The 18,390-nt window shown below is 39.1% G+C and overlaps 1 protein-coding gene across 1 annotated transcript in view; it reads right to left on the bottom strand.

Annotated features, from left to right (window-relative positions):
* The window catches only part of LOC145996358 (uncharacterized), a 188,661-nt gene that overhangs the window by 54,493 nt on the left and 115,778 nt on the right, over positions 1 to 18,390 (bottom strand). Inside the window, exons 4-6 of the mRNA XM_083132789.1 lie at positions 15,328 to 15,416; positions 8,993 to 11,201; positions 788 to 6,841 (exon numbers count right to left, since the gene is read on the bottom strand). Coding sequence (XP_082988915.1) covers positions 788 to 6,841; positions 8,993 to 11,201; positions 15,328 to 15,416 — 8,352 coding nt within the window. The remainder of the gene's footprint in view (positions 1 to 787; positions 6,842 to 8,992; positions 11,202 to 15,327; positions 15,417 to 18,390) is intronic.

Here is an 18,390-nt window from a genome sequence, read left to right as displayed (position 1 = left end):
TTAAACACAAAATTTAGAGTTCATTTACAGAAGAGACATTTTCTGAAGTCTGAATTATCCTGCGAGTTATGCAAATCATGTAAATCTGATTAATTTTTCTGTAAATATTTGATTAACAAAATTGGACTCCTTGACACAGAAATAAACTTCATACGTACTCTGATAACTACATAAATGTGCTTTACAAGGGAAATGTTTATATTGTGTAATAAGTATTTTTTCTTATGATCTCTTATTCACCATAAATATGTGGTGACTCTACTAATTTATAGCTATTCAGAATACTTCACAATTCTACTACTATTGGCATCTACACTTCCCTAGATAAACTTGTACACACGACAGCATTAGTAAACTAGCATACATGACAGCATTAGAAAACAAATACAATTATCTATTCCTGTGGAGTCACAGTATTTGCAGTCTTCATTCTATTCTATTATTTAAAGAAAATTAAAAATAAATATCTGAGACTGAAGGATAATAATAAAATAATTGAATAGTTAAAAAAACACGACTTAGGTGTGCAGGCCATATTCTTGTTGGGAAACTGGATGGTAAGAGACCTGTAGGAAGGCCAAGACGAAGAAGGTGGGATAACAGAGAGATAGGAAATTGGTAAGGATGAAAAATATTGGATTGATCTTGCCCAGGATAGGGTTGCTGCAGCCATAAACCTTCGGGTTTAGGAAGGCCTGAGAGTGAGTTAGTTAGCAGTATATTGATGGAAATCTGCTAAAGAGATATTGTATAACACTTCACTAATACATGATTTAATACTACTTACTGTCATTGTATCTATTCCGAGGTCTATGCAGCTTCACAGGAGTGTTAGGTATGTTTCGCTTCATGCCCCTTCTGCCTTGCTGTCGACGTCGTCTGCTTCCAAATGGCCGCCACTTCTTCCTTTTGGCAGGACTGATCATCCAAGTGTGATCCCCTCCACACTCGAGCATGTGACGATGAAGATCCGACAAAGAGGCGCACAGCTTGCTGCACTTGGTGCATTTGGATTCCAAGGCGGGTGTTGCCGGAATGACGATTGCCGAATGGAGCATCCCCACAGGCTTTATGAAGCACTTGTACAAATCCTCAGGAACATTCGTGGACTCTTCTAGCTCAAAATGCGTACACCAAACGTTTGGATGTGCAAGGTATTTATGGTCTTCCAGCTCCCACAGATCACCAAATTTCTCTGCACATGCGCAACAGATGTAACTACGAGGACGGATCCACTCCCCGCTTAGTTCGATGCGTCCCTTTCGGTCTGTATCGGTCTCTTCTGCGCTTCCTTCCTCTTCAGGATTTGATTCCTGAGCACTTTCTTCCGTTGCACACACATCAGTCTCCGGTTCTGTAGAAGGCACTGCAGAATCAACTTTACACGATGAACCCTGAGATTTGTTCTCCACTAAGGAAAGACCTTGAGGAAACACTGTTTCTTTATTTGTTGCTCCTTCACATTTAGATGAGGCACTACCTTGCTTCGAGTCTCCGATTTCAGAACTGGAATTCACCTTTTCTATGTGCTGCTGCATGGCCAACTGGGTTGATATATCTAACTGAGACAATACTTCAATGGTTGTGGCACGACTATTATAATCTTTTGGGAAGTTGTACTTCTCCCACGAGACTTTCGAAGAAACTCCAGACCTTTCACCATTGGATACAATACTCTTCTTACCCTCGTCACCACTTTCACTGCTCAATTTCCCATCAAGATAGTTCATTAAATTCTCGCGGATATTGTCAGCAATTTGAATGTAGAATCGAGTTTCAGGATCTAAAGGAATCTCTTCCATGGTTTGCTCTTGTTCCACAACTATCGGTGGAGGCGTGTCGGTTTTCACAGTCACATCCAATGAAGGGCTTTGGCTTCGGCTACTGCTCTGACTGCTAGCTATAGATTCTGAAGTTCTCTGTCGTCCATGCTTACCAACCGTGCCATGTGCCAATCTTCTATGCCGACACATGTTTACATAATTAGTAAACATTTTCTGGCACACACCGCACGTGTATTTAAATTCAGATGCTGGGGTCTGTCCGTCACTTTCTACGTTAGTTTTCTCATCTTCAGCTTGAGTTGGTACACTGTCATTTTTCTGGTCTTTGCTGTGCGCACCTGGTTCTAGTAAAGGCTGCTTATGCTCTTCTAAATGTTGCTCCAAAGCAGATCTGCTGTCAAAGCGATCGTCGCACAAAATGCAACAATGATATTGATCCTCGTGCTCGGTGCTTAGATGTTTCCTGAGTTCAGTCAATACGGTAAACTCCATTTTACAAAAAAAGCAGTAATGAGTTTGAGCGTTTTCATGCAAGTTATTGTGTCTCTTCCACAGTGTTGTTGAAGTGAAATTCTTGTCACAATACAAGCACGTATACACTCTAGTGGAATGAGAAATTTGATGTCTTGCCAGGTTATGCTTATCTGGAAAAGAAGCATCGCAGCGATCACATACATGCGGTTTCTCTACGTTCTCTGGTTGAGGATGGTTCCTGAGATGGTACTTAAGATCATCCTTGTCGTCGAAGCAAAGTCCACAGCTATAGCAACGATACAAATCTGGCAACGTGTCACAGTCTTCGCTCTCAGAGTTTTGAGTCCCTTCCTCCCTCTTTCGTTTCCTGTTTTGTACTAAATTATCGCTTTCCTCCTGTTCATTACACAATTTCTGCTTGGCGTTGTTCACAACAGCTCTCGAGCTTCTGCCAACCCTGCCATGAAGAGTAACCTTGTCACCTACGATAATTCCACAATTAGATATATCCCTATCCGTGAGGTACTTGTAATTCACGTGAGATCGTAAAAAATGTCTCTTGAGACTGAAAGCCCTTTGGTACACGCCAGCACATATATCGCACGTGAACAGCTTCTGTCCTTTAGGTAACTTGACAACATGAAGCTCTTCTACAAGCTGGAAAAAGTACTTGTCTCCAACAATTCTAGGTTTTTTCTTCGGTGTGGTCTTGCTTGTGCTAGACACACTATCATTACTATCCACTTGTTTGTCTGGTGCTTTAATTGCATTACTGGCAGCAGTGTTAGCATCCCCTAAACTTTTTCTGGTTTTATCTGCAACGGGCAATGGTTCAGATTCTACCGTTTCGGTTTGCGACACAGCAGTAGAAAGTTGTTGATTCTGCTCTTTGTTTTCAGTGGATTCAATGGCTTCCTCCACAGCGGATGTGCGCTGTCCAGAGGAATGAGACTTGACTGTTTCTACTTTTGTTTTGTGTCCTTCAGATTCACTCTCGCAAGCGGTAGAGTCGTTAGCATCTGGATTTACACAATTTGCTCTTCTAATGTCAAACAAACCTTCCCCTGCAAAGCCTAACCTAACACACTTAACAGCTGCCAGATAAGAAAGGCGTGGGAAATGTAATTGGCCTAAATGTTGAACCCATCGTTCAAAATTCCTGTAAGGATCTAGCTCTTCCATGTTTGAATTCTCATTTCCAGCTGGGTGCCTGCTACTGGCATGTTCAGAAGAGTGAGTATTTGTAGGATTGTGATCTATAGCTGAATCGGCAATTCTTAAGGTACCTTGGGAATTTGAATGTAAGTTTGATTTGGACGAGGTCAATTCCGATACATTCACACCAACATAACCCCTTGGCGTATAATTTGGTATTCTTATTGGCAGCTCCCTCCTTATCTCAGTTGTTTCGCCAACTTTTGAACTCGAATGTGTGTCTTTTCTCTTCTTGCTTGTAACATACTTTTTAAGTGACCTTTTCCTTAAGTTTCTGCGCATGTCATTTCTTGAGGACCATTTCCTTTGCTTAACACCTCGTGATTTGCCTTGCAAAGGTACCTTTAATACTGTGTGTGCTCGCTTTAGCCGTTTGTCACTATGCACAGCAACATTTGGTCCAAGTTCATCTAAGGTTGTTACACTTTGAGACTCTATGTCTTTGTGATTCTTTTCTGGATGGAAGTCATCTTCGTTTTCTATCAATTCAGATGATCCACTTTGCAGAGATGGTTTTTCATTGCTTTCTGCATTGTTTTTCTCCTCTCCTTTACTCAAAAGCTGTTCATCTTTCTTTGTATTGCATTCCTTGGTTTCTAAATTCTGTTCAGAACTTTCAACCAATGAAATATCATTCTCACTGACTGTTGTGTCACAGTTAACTTTTTCTTGAGCATCTGTTGCTTCATCTTCATGACACTTCACATTAGCATCACTCATCTCTTCAGCTTCCTTCACTTCAATTTGTGCCACACTCACAGTTTCTTCTGTTGCATCCTGTTGCAAGGCATTCTGTGACAATGGATTTTCCATGCATTTCTTATCTATGCTTCCTGGGTTGTTTTTCTCTTCGGATTCAATCACAAGTTGTTCATCTATATCTTCACGACTTCCCTTGTCTTCTGAATGTTGTTCAGAGCATTCACCCACAGAATGATCTTTCTTACTGCCTGTTACAGCAGTGTCAACTTTTTCCTGGGAGTTCACTACTTCACAGCCTATTTTCTCAGTAGCATCAAATATAATTTGCTCTTCCTGTACTTCAATTTGTGCATTATTCACGGTTTCTTGCATTTCTTCTTTACATATTTCCTGCGTTAATATGTTTGGTGATAATGGATATATCATGCACTTCTTCTCAATGCTTTCAGAGTTGTTTCCCTCTTCAGTTTCTTCACCTTTGCCAGTATGGCATTCATTGTTTTCTACATAGCGTTCAGAATTTTCATCCAATATATTATCCTTCACACTAGCTGCACAGTCCACTGTTTTGTCAGAATCCACAATGTCATTTATCTTTTCAGTGTCTTTATATTCCTTCACATTCACAGCTTCTAGTTTTTCCTTAGTTGCATTCTCGATGTTTTCCACGTCAATGCTTCTTGAATCATTCTTATCTTCAGGTTTATTCTCAAGCTGTTCAGTATCTGCATGGCATTCCTTACTTTCTAAATGCTGTTCCAAATTTCCATCCTTCTCACTAACTGCTACAACACAGTCAACTTTTTCCTGAGAATTCACCTGTTTACCTATCTCCACTTCAGGATCAATTACATCTTGGCATTCAGTCACATTGGCATCTGCTTCATTCACAGCTTTTTGTGTTTCTTCTTTAGCTGTATCCTCTTGCAAGATGCACTGTGGCAATGAATTTGCCATGCATTCAATGTTTCCTGGGTTGTTTGCCAGTTCAGATTTACTCTCAACATTTTCGCCATTATCTGGATGACAATTCTTGCTGTCTAACTGTTGTTTAATTGGGCGACTCTTCTCACTAACTGCTACAACTGTTTCCAGAGAATTCACAACTTTATCCATATTCTTTCTCTCTTTTGGTTCCTTCATTTCCACTTGTGCCATACACACAGTTTCTTCTTTAGCCAAGACGTTTTCTGATAATGCATTTGCAGTGTGTTTGTTGCCAATGCTTCCCAAGATAATTTCCTCCTCACAGTTGCTCATAGCTTTATCATCCTGGACTGGATCATGTTCAGAATTTTCACCAAACGAATTATCCTTCTCACTAACTGTTAGAGCACAGTCAACTCTTGTGTCACAATTAACATCTTGACATTTCTCCACCATATTCATAGCTTCTAGTTTTACAGCTGTCATGTCTTCTTGCAGGACACTTTGTGGCAATGGATTCCCCATGCACTCAGAGATACTTATCTCATCCTTGTCTCCATGGCATACTTCATTCTCTATATGTTGCTGTTCCGGGCTTTCAACCAACGAATGACTATCACTAAGAACAGGGTCAACAGTTTCTTGGGAATTCACAATCTTATCCACACCCTTCAGTTCTTTATAATTTTGCACTTCAATCTGTGTTTCACACACAGTTTTTACACGGTCTTCCATAGCAGAGTCTTCTTGTTTGAAGACTTGCGACAATAGATCTGCCAAGCAATTCTCAACAATGCTTCCCTGGTCGTTCTCTTCGGATTTATTCTCAGCATGTCCATCTTTGTTTTCTGAAAGCTGTGAATGATCCTTCTTGCTAACTACTGCTACATTATCAAGTCTTTCCTGAAAATTTACTACTTCATTCTTCTTGCCACAAACCTCTCGATCTTTCTTAACTTCAATTTGTGCCACAATCTCAGATTCTTGTGTTCCTTTTTCAGCTGTATCCTCTTGCAAGACATTCTGCGATATTACTTCGTCATTTTTATCTGCAGATTTACTATCAAGTTGTTCACATTTATCCTTGGCTTCTAAATGTGTTTCACCCGCACAATGACCTTTCTCACAGACTGTTACAACACAGTCAACATTTTCCTGAGAATTCACTGACAATTCTTCACCCATTTTTTCAACTTCCCTCGCTTCGACGTGTGTTTCATTTGTGGTTTCTTGCATTGCTCTATTAGCTGTATCCTGTTGCACATCAACCAGAACACTCGCACGTTCACTAGAGCTCACATCTTTGTCTTTCTTTGAAGGTAACTCAACTTGCACTTCACATCCATCTATACTAGAGATGTTTAGGTCTACATTTGGTAAATTAGTCTCCATTAAATTATGTTCACAAGGTAATTGCTGGACATTATCACCTGCTTGTCCACAAGATGAATCAGAACTGCTGCTTTCCTGAAGCTTATCCAATTCATCCTCTGACGTCAGTATACTTGCAATTTCTTGACAGATATCACTTAAACACTGTTTAATGGCCACGTGACATTCACTCTCACATAAATCTACAATGTCACCCAATTCCATTTTTGCTTCATTACTTGCAGAAGGTTCCGATTGTGTTTGGCAGTGACTGGCATCATTGGAACCTATACATTCTTCATCTTTCATCATACGAAACTCTTTGCAGTCTGAAGAGGATTTGAGTGGTAAATCAGTTGTCTCGTCACCTGCAAATAAAGAATGGAAAAAAGTTAAAAATCAAATTCAGAGCAGCACAAAACTTAGTTTTCAAACATCAACATATTTTTACGTGAGAGAATCCCTGTAGATTTTTACAAAACGTGAAGGTTGGTTGTAGGGCATAATTTATACAAGAAGTCCACTGAGAAATTGTTAAATGGTCAATCAACGTAAAATATCATCAGGATCAATGTTGTTATACTAGAGATATGCATATTTTGTTTTTATCAGAGTGAAATACAATGTTGTAAAGTTCATTTTTCATGGTTTTGAAAGGTGTGAGGTATGTCTTCTTATCAAGTTTTATCATGAAATGAACTACAAAATGTGAAATAAACCCTTAAGATATGAAATTTAGAGTTTAGTTACCAACAACACTTTCTGAAGTTCAAATTATCCTGTGAGATATGAAAATCACAGCAAATAGGTTAATTCTACTGTAAACATCAGAGAAGTAAAACTGGAAATTCTACTGTAAACATCATGGAAGTAGGCTACAACTGGAAATTCTACTGTAAACATCATGAAAGTAGGCTACAACTGGAAATTCTACTGTAAACATCAGGGAAGTAGGCTACAACTGGAAATTCTACTGTAAACATTAGGGAAGTAAAACTGGAAATTCTACTGTAAACATTAGGGAAGTAGGCTAAAACTGGAAATTCTACTGTAAACATTAGGGAAGTAAAACTGGAAATTCTACTGTAAACATTAGGGAAGTAAAACTGGAAATTCTACTGTAAACATTAGAGAAGTAAAGCTGGAAATTCTACTGTAAACATTAGGGAAGTAAAACTGGAAATTCTACTGTAAACATTAGGGAAGTAAAACTGGAAATTCTACTGTAAACATTAGGGAAGTAAAACTGGAAATTCTACTGTAAACATTAGGGAAGTAAAACTGGAAATTCTACTGTAAACATTAGGGAAGTAAAACTGGAAATTCTACTGTAAACATTAGGGAAGTAAAACTGGAAATTCTACTGTAAACATTAGGGAAGTAAAACTGGAAATTCTACTGTAAACATTAGGGAAGTAAAACTGGAAATTCTACTGTAAACATTAGAGAAGTAAAACTGGAAATTCTACTGTAAACATTAGAGAAGTAAAACAGGAAATTCTACTGTAAACATTAGAGAAGTAAAACAGGAAATTCTACTGTAAACATTAGAGAAGTAAAACTGGAGTCCTCTGCACAAGAATAAACTTAATAGTCTGATCACTACATTAATGAGCTATTAGAAAGGAAATGTTTATTTTGTATAATGAGTATTCTATTTAAATCAAATTTAGGGTTATATTCAACATTTTAACACCGAAATGCCATTTTATACACAGCTTTTGGTCCCGAAATGTGCATGTGGCCTTAGTTATTACTATTATTGGAATGGGCATTTCAAATAGTCGCACCTAAGATGTACAAATTATGTTGTATTTCATCACAAATGTGTTATCATTTGAGGCATTCATGACTATACCAGAGGGGATGGGATCTGAAAGAGAACCTTGATTCTCAGGCACAGTTAATGTATCATGTCAAGGTACCAATGCTGACAACATTTTTTCCTACTTCCAACATGAGCAGTACAATGGTACATAATAATAATAATAGTCCATGGCACGACAGCCCTTGAAGGGTCTTGGTCTATCTCCCAACTGCCAGTCTCCCTCCACAATCCTACCTAGAGGTGTGGAGTTGGAGTTCTTCATCCGATAATGGGGTGACGTGGGGTCAGCATGTTGAACCCCCAGCCGTTATAGGAGATTTTCGAGACCGGATTACGCTACTCACTCGTAGCTCTCCAATTTCCTCACGATATCAAAAATTCCCAGAAACTGAACCCAGGATCAAATGCATGTCTCCCCACAGCCGCCGTCCAAAGCATGGGAGGCTCAGTGTCTCTGACATTGTAGCTGCATACTGTGGCTCAGGGGATCACCCAGCACCTAATGAAGGATAGATGGGAGCAAGTCTGGGTGGATAGGAATGAAGACATCTCATGTATAGTTAAGCTCTAGAAAATGTGGGACCCTGCTTCTACACCATAGTACAGTGCAATGATTGGGGTAAACTTACACAAAGCTTTTTGTTTTTCTGAAAATTTAAATAATCTGGCTAAATATGTTGGCTCTACTTACCTTTGGATTCCTTCTTCATTTTAATTTCGTCAGTACTTGAAGACACTGTGGGCGGCGAGGGATTATTTGTAATGTTTTTCATGGCATTAACATCTTCACTCTTGCAAACACTTACGTCTTCACATTTATCACTGTCTTCACAACACATGCCTAATTCATCATCAGCATCTATCATCCTGGCACATGCCACTTCCCCTCCATGAACATCATTTATACACACGCCCCCACATGGAAAGAACATTTCCTCACAACTTACGGTCTTAATCTCAGAGTTTCTTTGCGAACATTGATCATGATGTTCACGAGACTTTTGCAGTGGGTTCAAAGAGTCCTCTTGCACCACTGTTTCCATCAAGAGTTCAATCTGACAACAAACATCCACACAAGAATCTAGGCAAAGTCTTACAATCTCCAAATCTTCCGAGCTTTCATTCTCTTTAGAAATGGCGGGCACTTTATTTAAGTTTAGTTCACGCACGTTATCAGTCTTATCACATTTGGTATTGCTCAGAACAGATATTGAAGCACCACTTTCACCGACTGAGCATTTTGTTTCATGATTTTGTGTTTCATTCATGTTCTCGACCACTGAATGTTTCCCATTGGGAATACTATCGCATGTAGATAAGCATTTTGGTAACTTATCACTCAGTTCCGCAGTAATACAAATGCTTGAAGCACTGTCGATCAAGGCAACCCTCTGTTTGCAGTCTCCATGTTCTAGACTAGTTCTTTGGACACTGCAATCACTGTCCACTGTCTCTTTGGCATGATTCAGTTGAGTCTTATCTTTACTCGACGCAGACACATTGCACTTCTCTGCATTCAATACACAGTTTAGTCCATCTTGGTCCACGGACTTGCACCCCAACTCTGAAATTGGCCCACTATGTATGGCAGATGAAGAGCACAGGCTGTTCTCTGGAATGAACACACTGGCAACTGTAAGAACCTGGTCCATCCTCAAAATGTCACTCTTGAATTGATCTTCACTATGACTGTGAGCAACATTTCGAGAAAAATTCTCCGCGGACATCATGTGTGTAAAATCTTTACTTACACACTCGCTAATCGCAACATTGTCCGTCTCACTTGCTGCCTCATCACTCTCTGGCACTGGCAACACTGTTTCTTTATTCTCTTCCGAGATAGGCTCATTCTGGCTATCCGACGCAAGCATTTCAATACTTTCCTTGCACACAACTGAAAGATCGAAGTTGAATTCCACCTCAGATTTCGCTCTCAAATCCACATTTGTGCTGGGCAAATCTTTCAGAACTTCTGCACTTCCACACCAACTTGGCACATTGTTGGGCTCGGCAACGTCGCTGCTCTTTCCAAACGAAAGTGCACTTCCATCCGAGTCTTTCGGTTCACCACCATCCATCATGCACAAGTCAAACGAGTCTAGCCGCTGCTGCAAAGAGCTCTCATCTCTGGCTACACTTTCACATCCCATGTCAATATTCAATGTTGCATACCCTTCATCGTACGACTCACCACAAGACACAATCCCATCGTCCACAGTGCTGAAGCTTGGTATCACATCATTCATACACAACTTATCATTGTCTTCGCTTAAGCACTTCAATGCAATTTTTGGAGCATCTTTCGGTTGAGCATCGCAATTGGCAGACTTCACACCATCCTTAGCTGTATCATTGCTTGTAACCTCTGCATCTTCACTTACGCACGATTCTGTCACAGTGTCCATGGCACAAGGTTCATCATTCAACCGAGAGTTCGCACACTCGATAAATGCATCACCAATTAAAGGAACATCATTTTTTGCACCGGAGCACTTCGGCAAATCTGCGCCACCTGTTGCAGTCTTTTGTTGATCAGCATCCTGACTATCCGGTGACGAACCGCTGCTGTCATTTCCTGAAGGAAACGTACAGGAAACACTTTCAGTGTCCTTAACCTGAGTCTGCTTGGAAGATTCGAGACATTCCTGTCTTTTCGGGCAGTCCTTGGCCACACTTCCATCTAGAAGGCACGACATACTAATCCCATGTTCATGTGAAGTCTTCTTGGTTTTGGAACAGCCACTGTTTGAAGGGTGACAGATGTGGTCCACATGAGTTTTAGTGAGGTCTTCACATGCTGCAGTAATGGGAACTTCAGCATCAGAACCTGGTAGGCAAATATTGGCAGTGGGTTTATTTGATGCATCCCTATTTTGGACATCATCTGGCTCTTTCAGTGGCTGTAAAAGATAAAAATCAACATTTGTATAAACTAGAGCATTTTTATGACTTAATATACAGAGTAAATATAAATGATTATCAGGTTTGAAAGGGCTGCATTAAAAAAATATATAACACATACAATAAAGAATGATACATGAAAAAAAAAAACAGAAACTGTCCAAGTTTCAGACATACTTTCACAAATGTTCAATGTGTTTCCTTGCATCACACGACACACATCTATGCAATAGTCTAGTTCACCCCACACACACTAATGGTTGTAAACGCAGCTGTAATGCGATCCTGCAGCCCAAAGTTGTTGGTATGGTGGCACACACACACTGTGTCTTTCACATGTCCCAAAAGAAAAAAAAATCACGAACCGATAGGTCGGGAGATCTAGGAGGACATGGAAAAAGTGCTAAGTCATCTTCAGCACATCGCCCAATCCAACACTTGGCCATCCTGTGCTTTTACCTTTCCACAGGCAACCAGTTTCCTTAAACTGCCGATGCCATCGCAGAATGCTTTGGTGACCAGGCAGTGCAGTTGCAAACTGTCTCTGGAATGCACGCTATAGGGTAATAACACAAAAACACTTCTCATATTCCAAAACACAGAATGCTTTCTGCTCCATAGATGCCATTTTGGAAACTAAGTTTGTGCTGCCATCTGTCGGCAGGTGCCAAGATTACAAATATGAGAAATTAAACTTTCAGATGTGTTCTTTAGTTTCATGATTAACACACACATATTATATTAAGAGTTTTGGAAATGTTTCACTTTAAATTAATCATTTATAATTACCATATATGTAAAAAAGAACTATAAATTTGTAATCATAAATTGTGAGGATGGGCTGATATGAAAATTTGACCCATAACTATAAAGTGCACATATAAAAATTTCAATTGGTTCATTGGCCTCCTTAATAAATATATGTTAGCAATTTAACCAAGCTCTTGCAATGCACAAGAAGCTGCTTATTAACACATTTACTTTTTAAAAAGTACACAATAGAGCTTATATGTTTGTATCCAATAGACACATCAGATTGGTACAATTATCTGTCATTTTGCTGATCCAGTACCGATTAATATGCCCCAGCCCTAATAGATTGTGATTTCTCATATAGCTTACTAAGGGTAGCTAGCCACTCTAGAACCATGATAAAATTAAAGTATAATTCCCGGTTTTCAAAGTGGACATTCCAAAAATTCAAGGGTATACAAGCAGATGTTTTCTCCACATCAACGTATTACGAATCTTACCATTAACACACATGCACACACAAATATATTAACAACATAAAGGGTATGTGTGATTCCAATGTATCCAAAAATTCTAAATCAATTTAAGGTACGGAGTTTACATTTGCAATTCCACACATTCAGACTCGAACTATATTCAAACACAAGTGCAATAATCTTTCGTCTGTGAGATGAACTGTTCTGCAAAAGACACTAAGAATATTGTCCCTGCAGCTTTCTTTTCCTTCCTCGATAAAAATAAAACCTACACTGTGAAAAACTTGCCTCAGGGCAATTATAAAAATGTATAAATTCAAGGAGACTTGGATTAATAAAATTTGCAATTTTTCACGTCTATGGGCAAAAATTAACTTAGAATTCACGCAGAATTCCTGGACCCAATAATTCACGGTTTCACCGGAACTCAAAGTTAGTAGCCACCCTGTTACTTCATGGGGTGCATTATTTTATGTAAGAACAAAAAACAGATGAGAAACATGTGAAATCATGAAATTTATATGAAGTATGAAAACCTCTTAATTTCACTCCAGATATTGATATCATACTTCTTGTGAGATCAATTTATGGACCCAGAGTTGCCATATCCATTACTCTGTGCAAACTTTCAAATGTACTGTCAGCCAACAAAGCATAGTAGATAGGAAAACTACAAGAGATGCACATTTAAGCTAGCATACAATGATAAGGGCATTTTCTCCACTGTAGTATAGTGATTTTAACTATAATTATTCCAACACTACATTTCAAGTGTAGTGTAGTGACTTTATTTATCGTAACATGAATTTACAAGGGTTGGATAAAAAGTAATGGCAACACTGGTATAATTGCTACTTGACTGTATTGGCAGAGGAGCACGTGTTACATTCCTTCAATGTAATCCCCCCCCCCCCCCATCTCTACGACCTTCTGCCACATGTATGAAAGGCATCGTACACCGTAAGCGCGTCCATCTCTGTCGATGTCCCGCAGTGACCGCCCTATAGCACGTATGATGGCTTCGCGCGTGTCGTAGTGCTTCCCGCCCAGTGGTTCCTTCATTTTGGCAAAAAGGTCGTAATCACACGGTCTCATACCGGTGAATACGGCGGATGTTCCAGTACCTCCCACTACCAGTTATGCAGTGTTCGCACTGTGACACTTTGCATTGTCAAGCAGGATGATGGGACACCGTGCCAGAACGTGCTGTCGCTTCCTTCTTAATGCGAGACGAAGGTGGTGTTTCAAGAAGGTGCAGTTGTAGGCTGCGTTGACCGTCTGCCTAAGAGACGTTGTTCTTCTTGCCTAAACATGTTGTTAGAGTGCTTGCACTCTCATCCTCTGCTTCAGAGCACTGCTGTTTTTGACTGAATAACATACAATCGCACCCCACTCACTATACTTCCTCGTCTGACATTCCTTTATCAACCACGAAACGGTTGTGGCGCTGTGACTCGCCCCTTTCACGGGACAGCAGTGTTGCCATTACTTTTTATCCAACTCTTGTATATCATGAAGATTAATTTGGAAATTACTCTTTTCTCTTTCCTGCTACTGGATTCAAGGCACACTTGTCTCAATTCCATATAAAAGCTGACTGGCTGACAGGACAGGTGTTTAAATTCTTGCAAGTTCATGAACATATGCATGAAGCTTACATGGAGTTCCAACAAAAAAAAATTGCATCATTTAAACTTCAACATGATAAAAATTGGAAGAAATGCAGCACTGTCAAAGTTAAACAATGTTGAAACTATGGAAGTTCTTCTTTAAAACTCTGAAAGACTGTGATGCTACCAGCATTCCTCTATTAAGGCATTAAACACACACCAACTGTCAGAACATGTTTGTAATAAGCTGATGAAACAGGTCGAATATTTTACCAAACTTTATGATTATTACAAGTTCTTTTCATCTGTGTATTGTTAGTCTAGCAATCTGTTTAAATTAATATCTATACCAGGACTTAAATCATGTTATTTTTATATTCCGATAACAAATATATTAGGCTGCGGTGGCTCAGTCGGTAACGCGTCTGACTACCATGCTCAAGGTCCCGGGTTCGATCCCCGGCCGGTTCAAATCCGGGAACTTTTCTAACATTGGAAGCGGCCCCGGCGCCCACCCAGCATCGAATGACATGGGTACCTGGGGGGAAACCCTGGGGGGTAAAGGCGGTCAGGTCAGGGGCGTGATGCTGATCACATAACTCCCACTCATGACCGGATCAAGAAAGTGTGGAGCGTTACCCCCACACCCCCTATACACCTTCAGGGGGTGGTGCTAAGCACAGGGGAGCACTTTACTTTACTTTTAGGTTGTCTTTCCTTCCTTCATATGAGCATGTAGTATCCTTTCAGACAATCTCACACAAACACAAAACTATTTTACAATCTGGTTAATAATAATTGAATTTATGCTTATTTCATTCAACTTGTTTACTATTTTCTACATTTATGACATACAAAAATCAATGTAACTGTTTAGTTTATACTAAAAAAAAAAAAGGTAAAGTGCTCCCCTATGCTTAGCACCACACCATGAAGGCGTATAGGGTGTGTGGGGGTAACGCCCCACACTTTCTTGATCTGGTCGTGATGGGAGGGTGATGTGATCAGCATCATGCCCCTGACCACCTTTACTCCCCAGGGTTTCCCCCAGGTACCCATGTTATTCGACGCTGGGTTGGCACCAATGTTAGAAAAGTTCCCGGATTTGAACCGGCCGGGGATCGAACCTGGGACCTTGAGCATGGTAGTCAGACGCGTTACTGACTGAGCCACCGCGACTAACACAACTTAATGTTCTTAATAATGACAACATGATTATTAATTTTCCATGATGGCATAGAAATGAATTAAACATTCAAGTGCAAAAAGTAGCATTTGAAACTTACCAGAGAAACTGCATGTTCTGCCTCTGTACACAAAACCGAAGGCTTCTCTTGAGGACTTTCACCTTGTACAGAGTCAATAGCTCCATCATCTGGAATAAAATAACAATTCCATTAAGTCATCATGTAAAGCAAATGTGAGGGAACATTATCAATTGCTATGTAAATCCCTATTTGTGCATGGAGGTGTGCAGAAAAAAGTTATCCTGACGTTCAACAGTAGAAAATGGAACCAACAGCTACCTTTCTCATCACTGATTGCTTGCTCCCTATGAAGTGTTCCCCTTTTCGACACAAGACATCAAAAACTAACAAAAAGAAGTTAATAGGGATTAACCCCCTCCCCTTCCTTTAATCTAAAATTAAATAATGATCTTTTCCCTTGGAGGCCTGGAAAATAAAGGACAACTTCAGAAAACCAATGAAAAAATAATCCTAAATTAGGATAGCAATGTCTGAAACAGGGTTGCCATATCTTGTGAAGTGAAAAGAGGACATATTTCTTAAAATTTTCGAAAATAACTGTACCTGCTTGCAAGCTCATCTGCAAAATTACATAAAAGATTTTACTGTGATTTAATATATTGGTTACAATTCATGGTTAGTGATGTCACGTATGTCAATCATTTGGACAAGTCTTATGTTAAAAAAAAACTATATTACTCCATTATTGCTTAAGATCGATTGATTTGGAGTTTTAATTTAAGTCCACTTTATGCACAGTAAGGCTAATTGGGTCTGGACCTACAGTTTAAAGTGGGATCCATTATTGCTTAAGAAAGGGCCAAATTGAATTATTTTGCTAAGTTGGTTGTGAATAATTTCACATGCTTTTTACACACACACACAAAACACTTTTTGTTTGCCATCTGGCGAACTGCATGCTAATTAGACAGGGGTATGTGAGATAATGTGGTCAGCACTGTACTCTGTTTCCTAGCATCCCGTGCACAAGGCAGGCATGCTAGCCCCAGCTATGAATAGCTTACAGATGCCTTCACAAAATAACAATCATGGTACTATTTTAGATTTTTTATACTACTTTTCCGGTTATTTATTGAACGCACCTTTTATCTGTTCACTTTAACACTACACTTTTTAAAACTAACAATTATAAGATCTTATCACTTTGTGTCTTCCGCTGCGCATCAACTATATGAAATACAAATTCCTTGCAAGCAGATTGACAGAAATAAATATCAATGTAGGAAAAAAGGCTGGCCTTTTTTTAAAAAGTTCAAATATGGTAAGAAAAAAATAATGTGACATGCATCTAGCTATGAATATCTTGTCAATCCATGTGCTACATTACAACACAAACTAGTAGACTTGGAACTTTTTAATAGAAAAAGTACATGAACTATGCTTTTCAATCGTGTGGCTTATGAAATCTTTACTTTCTGCATTGAACAAGTCCCATACGCAAAGCATAGAATCCTAATATTTAAGGTAAAGTTCACCATGCACATCGCACCATGCCATGAAGGCACATTTAGGGGAGATGTGGGGTTAGAGCCCCACACATTCTCGATCATTTTTAGAGGTGATGTTATCAGCACCATGCTCCAGCCCATTTTATTTTAGGCTAAGTGAACCCCTATAGCCACTTTATTCAGGGATAAGGGCTGAAAAATTCCCACCTGAGATTACCCATCCCAGGAATCGAACCCGGGTCCCCCACCTCATTTAAAACATTCAAAACGATTGGTAGTGATGGAAGATGCAAGTATGAACTTCTTGGAGGTAGCATTTATTGCAAAGAAGCAGTGGATGTAGTTAATTAGTGACTATGGTTACACTGATTTTCAATGAATATCTTTTCTTTCTTAATATCAGGAAAGACTCCTCTTAAATTTTCTTCCTTCTAATATGAGCATTGCAACATTGCTTCTATTGTGAATATTCCTCTGAAGAAGACCCTGTTAGAGGATGGAAACAATACCTCTTTAGTGTATATACTTTTTATACTATAAATTCTGCCTTGGTCAGTATTTTAATGTTCTATTTTGAGAAAAATATGTATTAAAACTAGTAATGATTGTGGAAGCCATATTTAAAATTAAGTCAACAATAATCCAGGTGACAATACTTTAGTTTGCATGGGCAACGCTTAGTGTGCCAGAATTGATAGTTCTTCTGTTCGAGTGCAAAAAGACAGAACGAGTGAAATAAAATCGAATTCTCGAACCCTATTAGTAGACGTATTTCCGTGATTTGTCTATGGTAGTGTGCCCTCAAATATGGATCGTGAAGATAAAGACAAAGTGGAATTGAAAAATAAGTGAACGTAGTCATCATCTCCATGTTAAAAATTCAGTTTTGTGTATCTTACCGAGATATGTGAAAATGAAGTAGATGATTATGGGCTGAAACTACCTAGACTGAAATTTTATGTTTCTACGATTATTTTTACATTGAAATGATGTTCGATTGAATGTTATAACTGCATTTTATTATTTCGCAGAACATGATTATCCTTTTCGGTAAGTGAACAATGATGTACACATACTTGTTGCGCTGTCATACGATATTTGTAATTGCTTAGGCAGGTCTGTCAGCAATCTTATCCATTTTACGTTTTGGTCTGTAGATATTTCATACTTTCATATGGGCTGTATTTGAGTCTTACATAATATTGAAATGATTATTTAGAATTGTAATTGCATAGAGTGGTTTCCTTCCATGTATGGGTTTTAGGTTGACAGTGCTGCGTGTTAGGCTCTGAAATATGGAACGTTGTCAATCATTCCACTACAAGTGTGGTATGTTCGAGCGTGGGAGATTCGAACGAGTTTGAGCGAGCAAAAGTGGGTCTGATGCAGTACTCTAATGGTTGCATTGTTAAATTTTAATTCTAACTTAAGCTTGTCACAAGCAAGTAAACACATTTTTTTATGTAACATTTCAAAACATACATGTCCTTGTAATGCTACCCACAATTGAGTCTTATCAAGCAAGCAGTTGAGAATATTCGGAAGGATATCTTGAAGTGTGTGGTCTTAAAAACTTCAGAAAAAGACTCAAATACCATGTATCATCACAAGGTGATCAATTGAAAGACAGGCA

Source organism: Lepisma saccharinum, chromosome 12 (genome assembly GCF_977018435.1).
Source record: "Lepisma saccharinum chromosome 12, izLepSacc3.1, whole genome shotgun sequence".
Lineage (NCBI taxonomy): Eukaryota > Metazoa > Arthropoda > Insecta > Zygentoma > Lepismatidae > Lepisma > Lepisma saccharinum.
The sequence above is the reverse complement of the archived record's forward strand: the minus strand, read 5'-3'. Positions and strand labels throughout refer to the sequence as shown.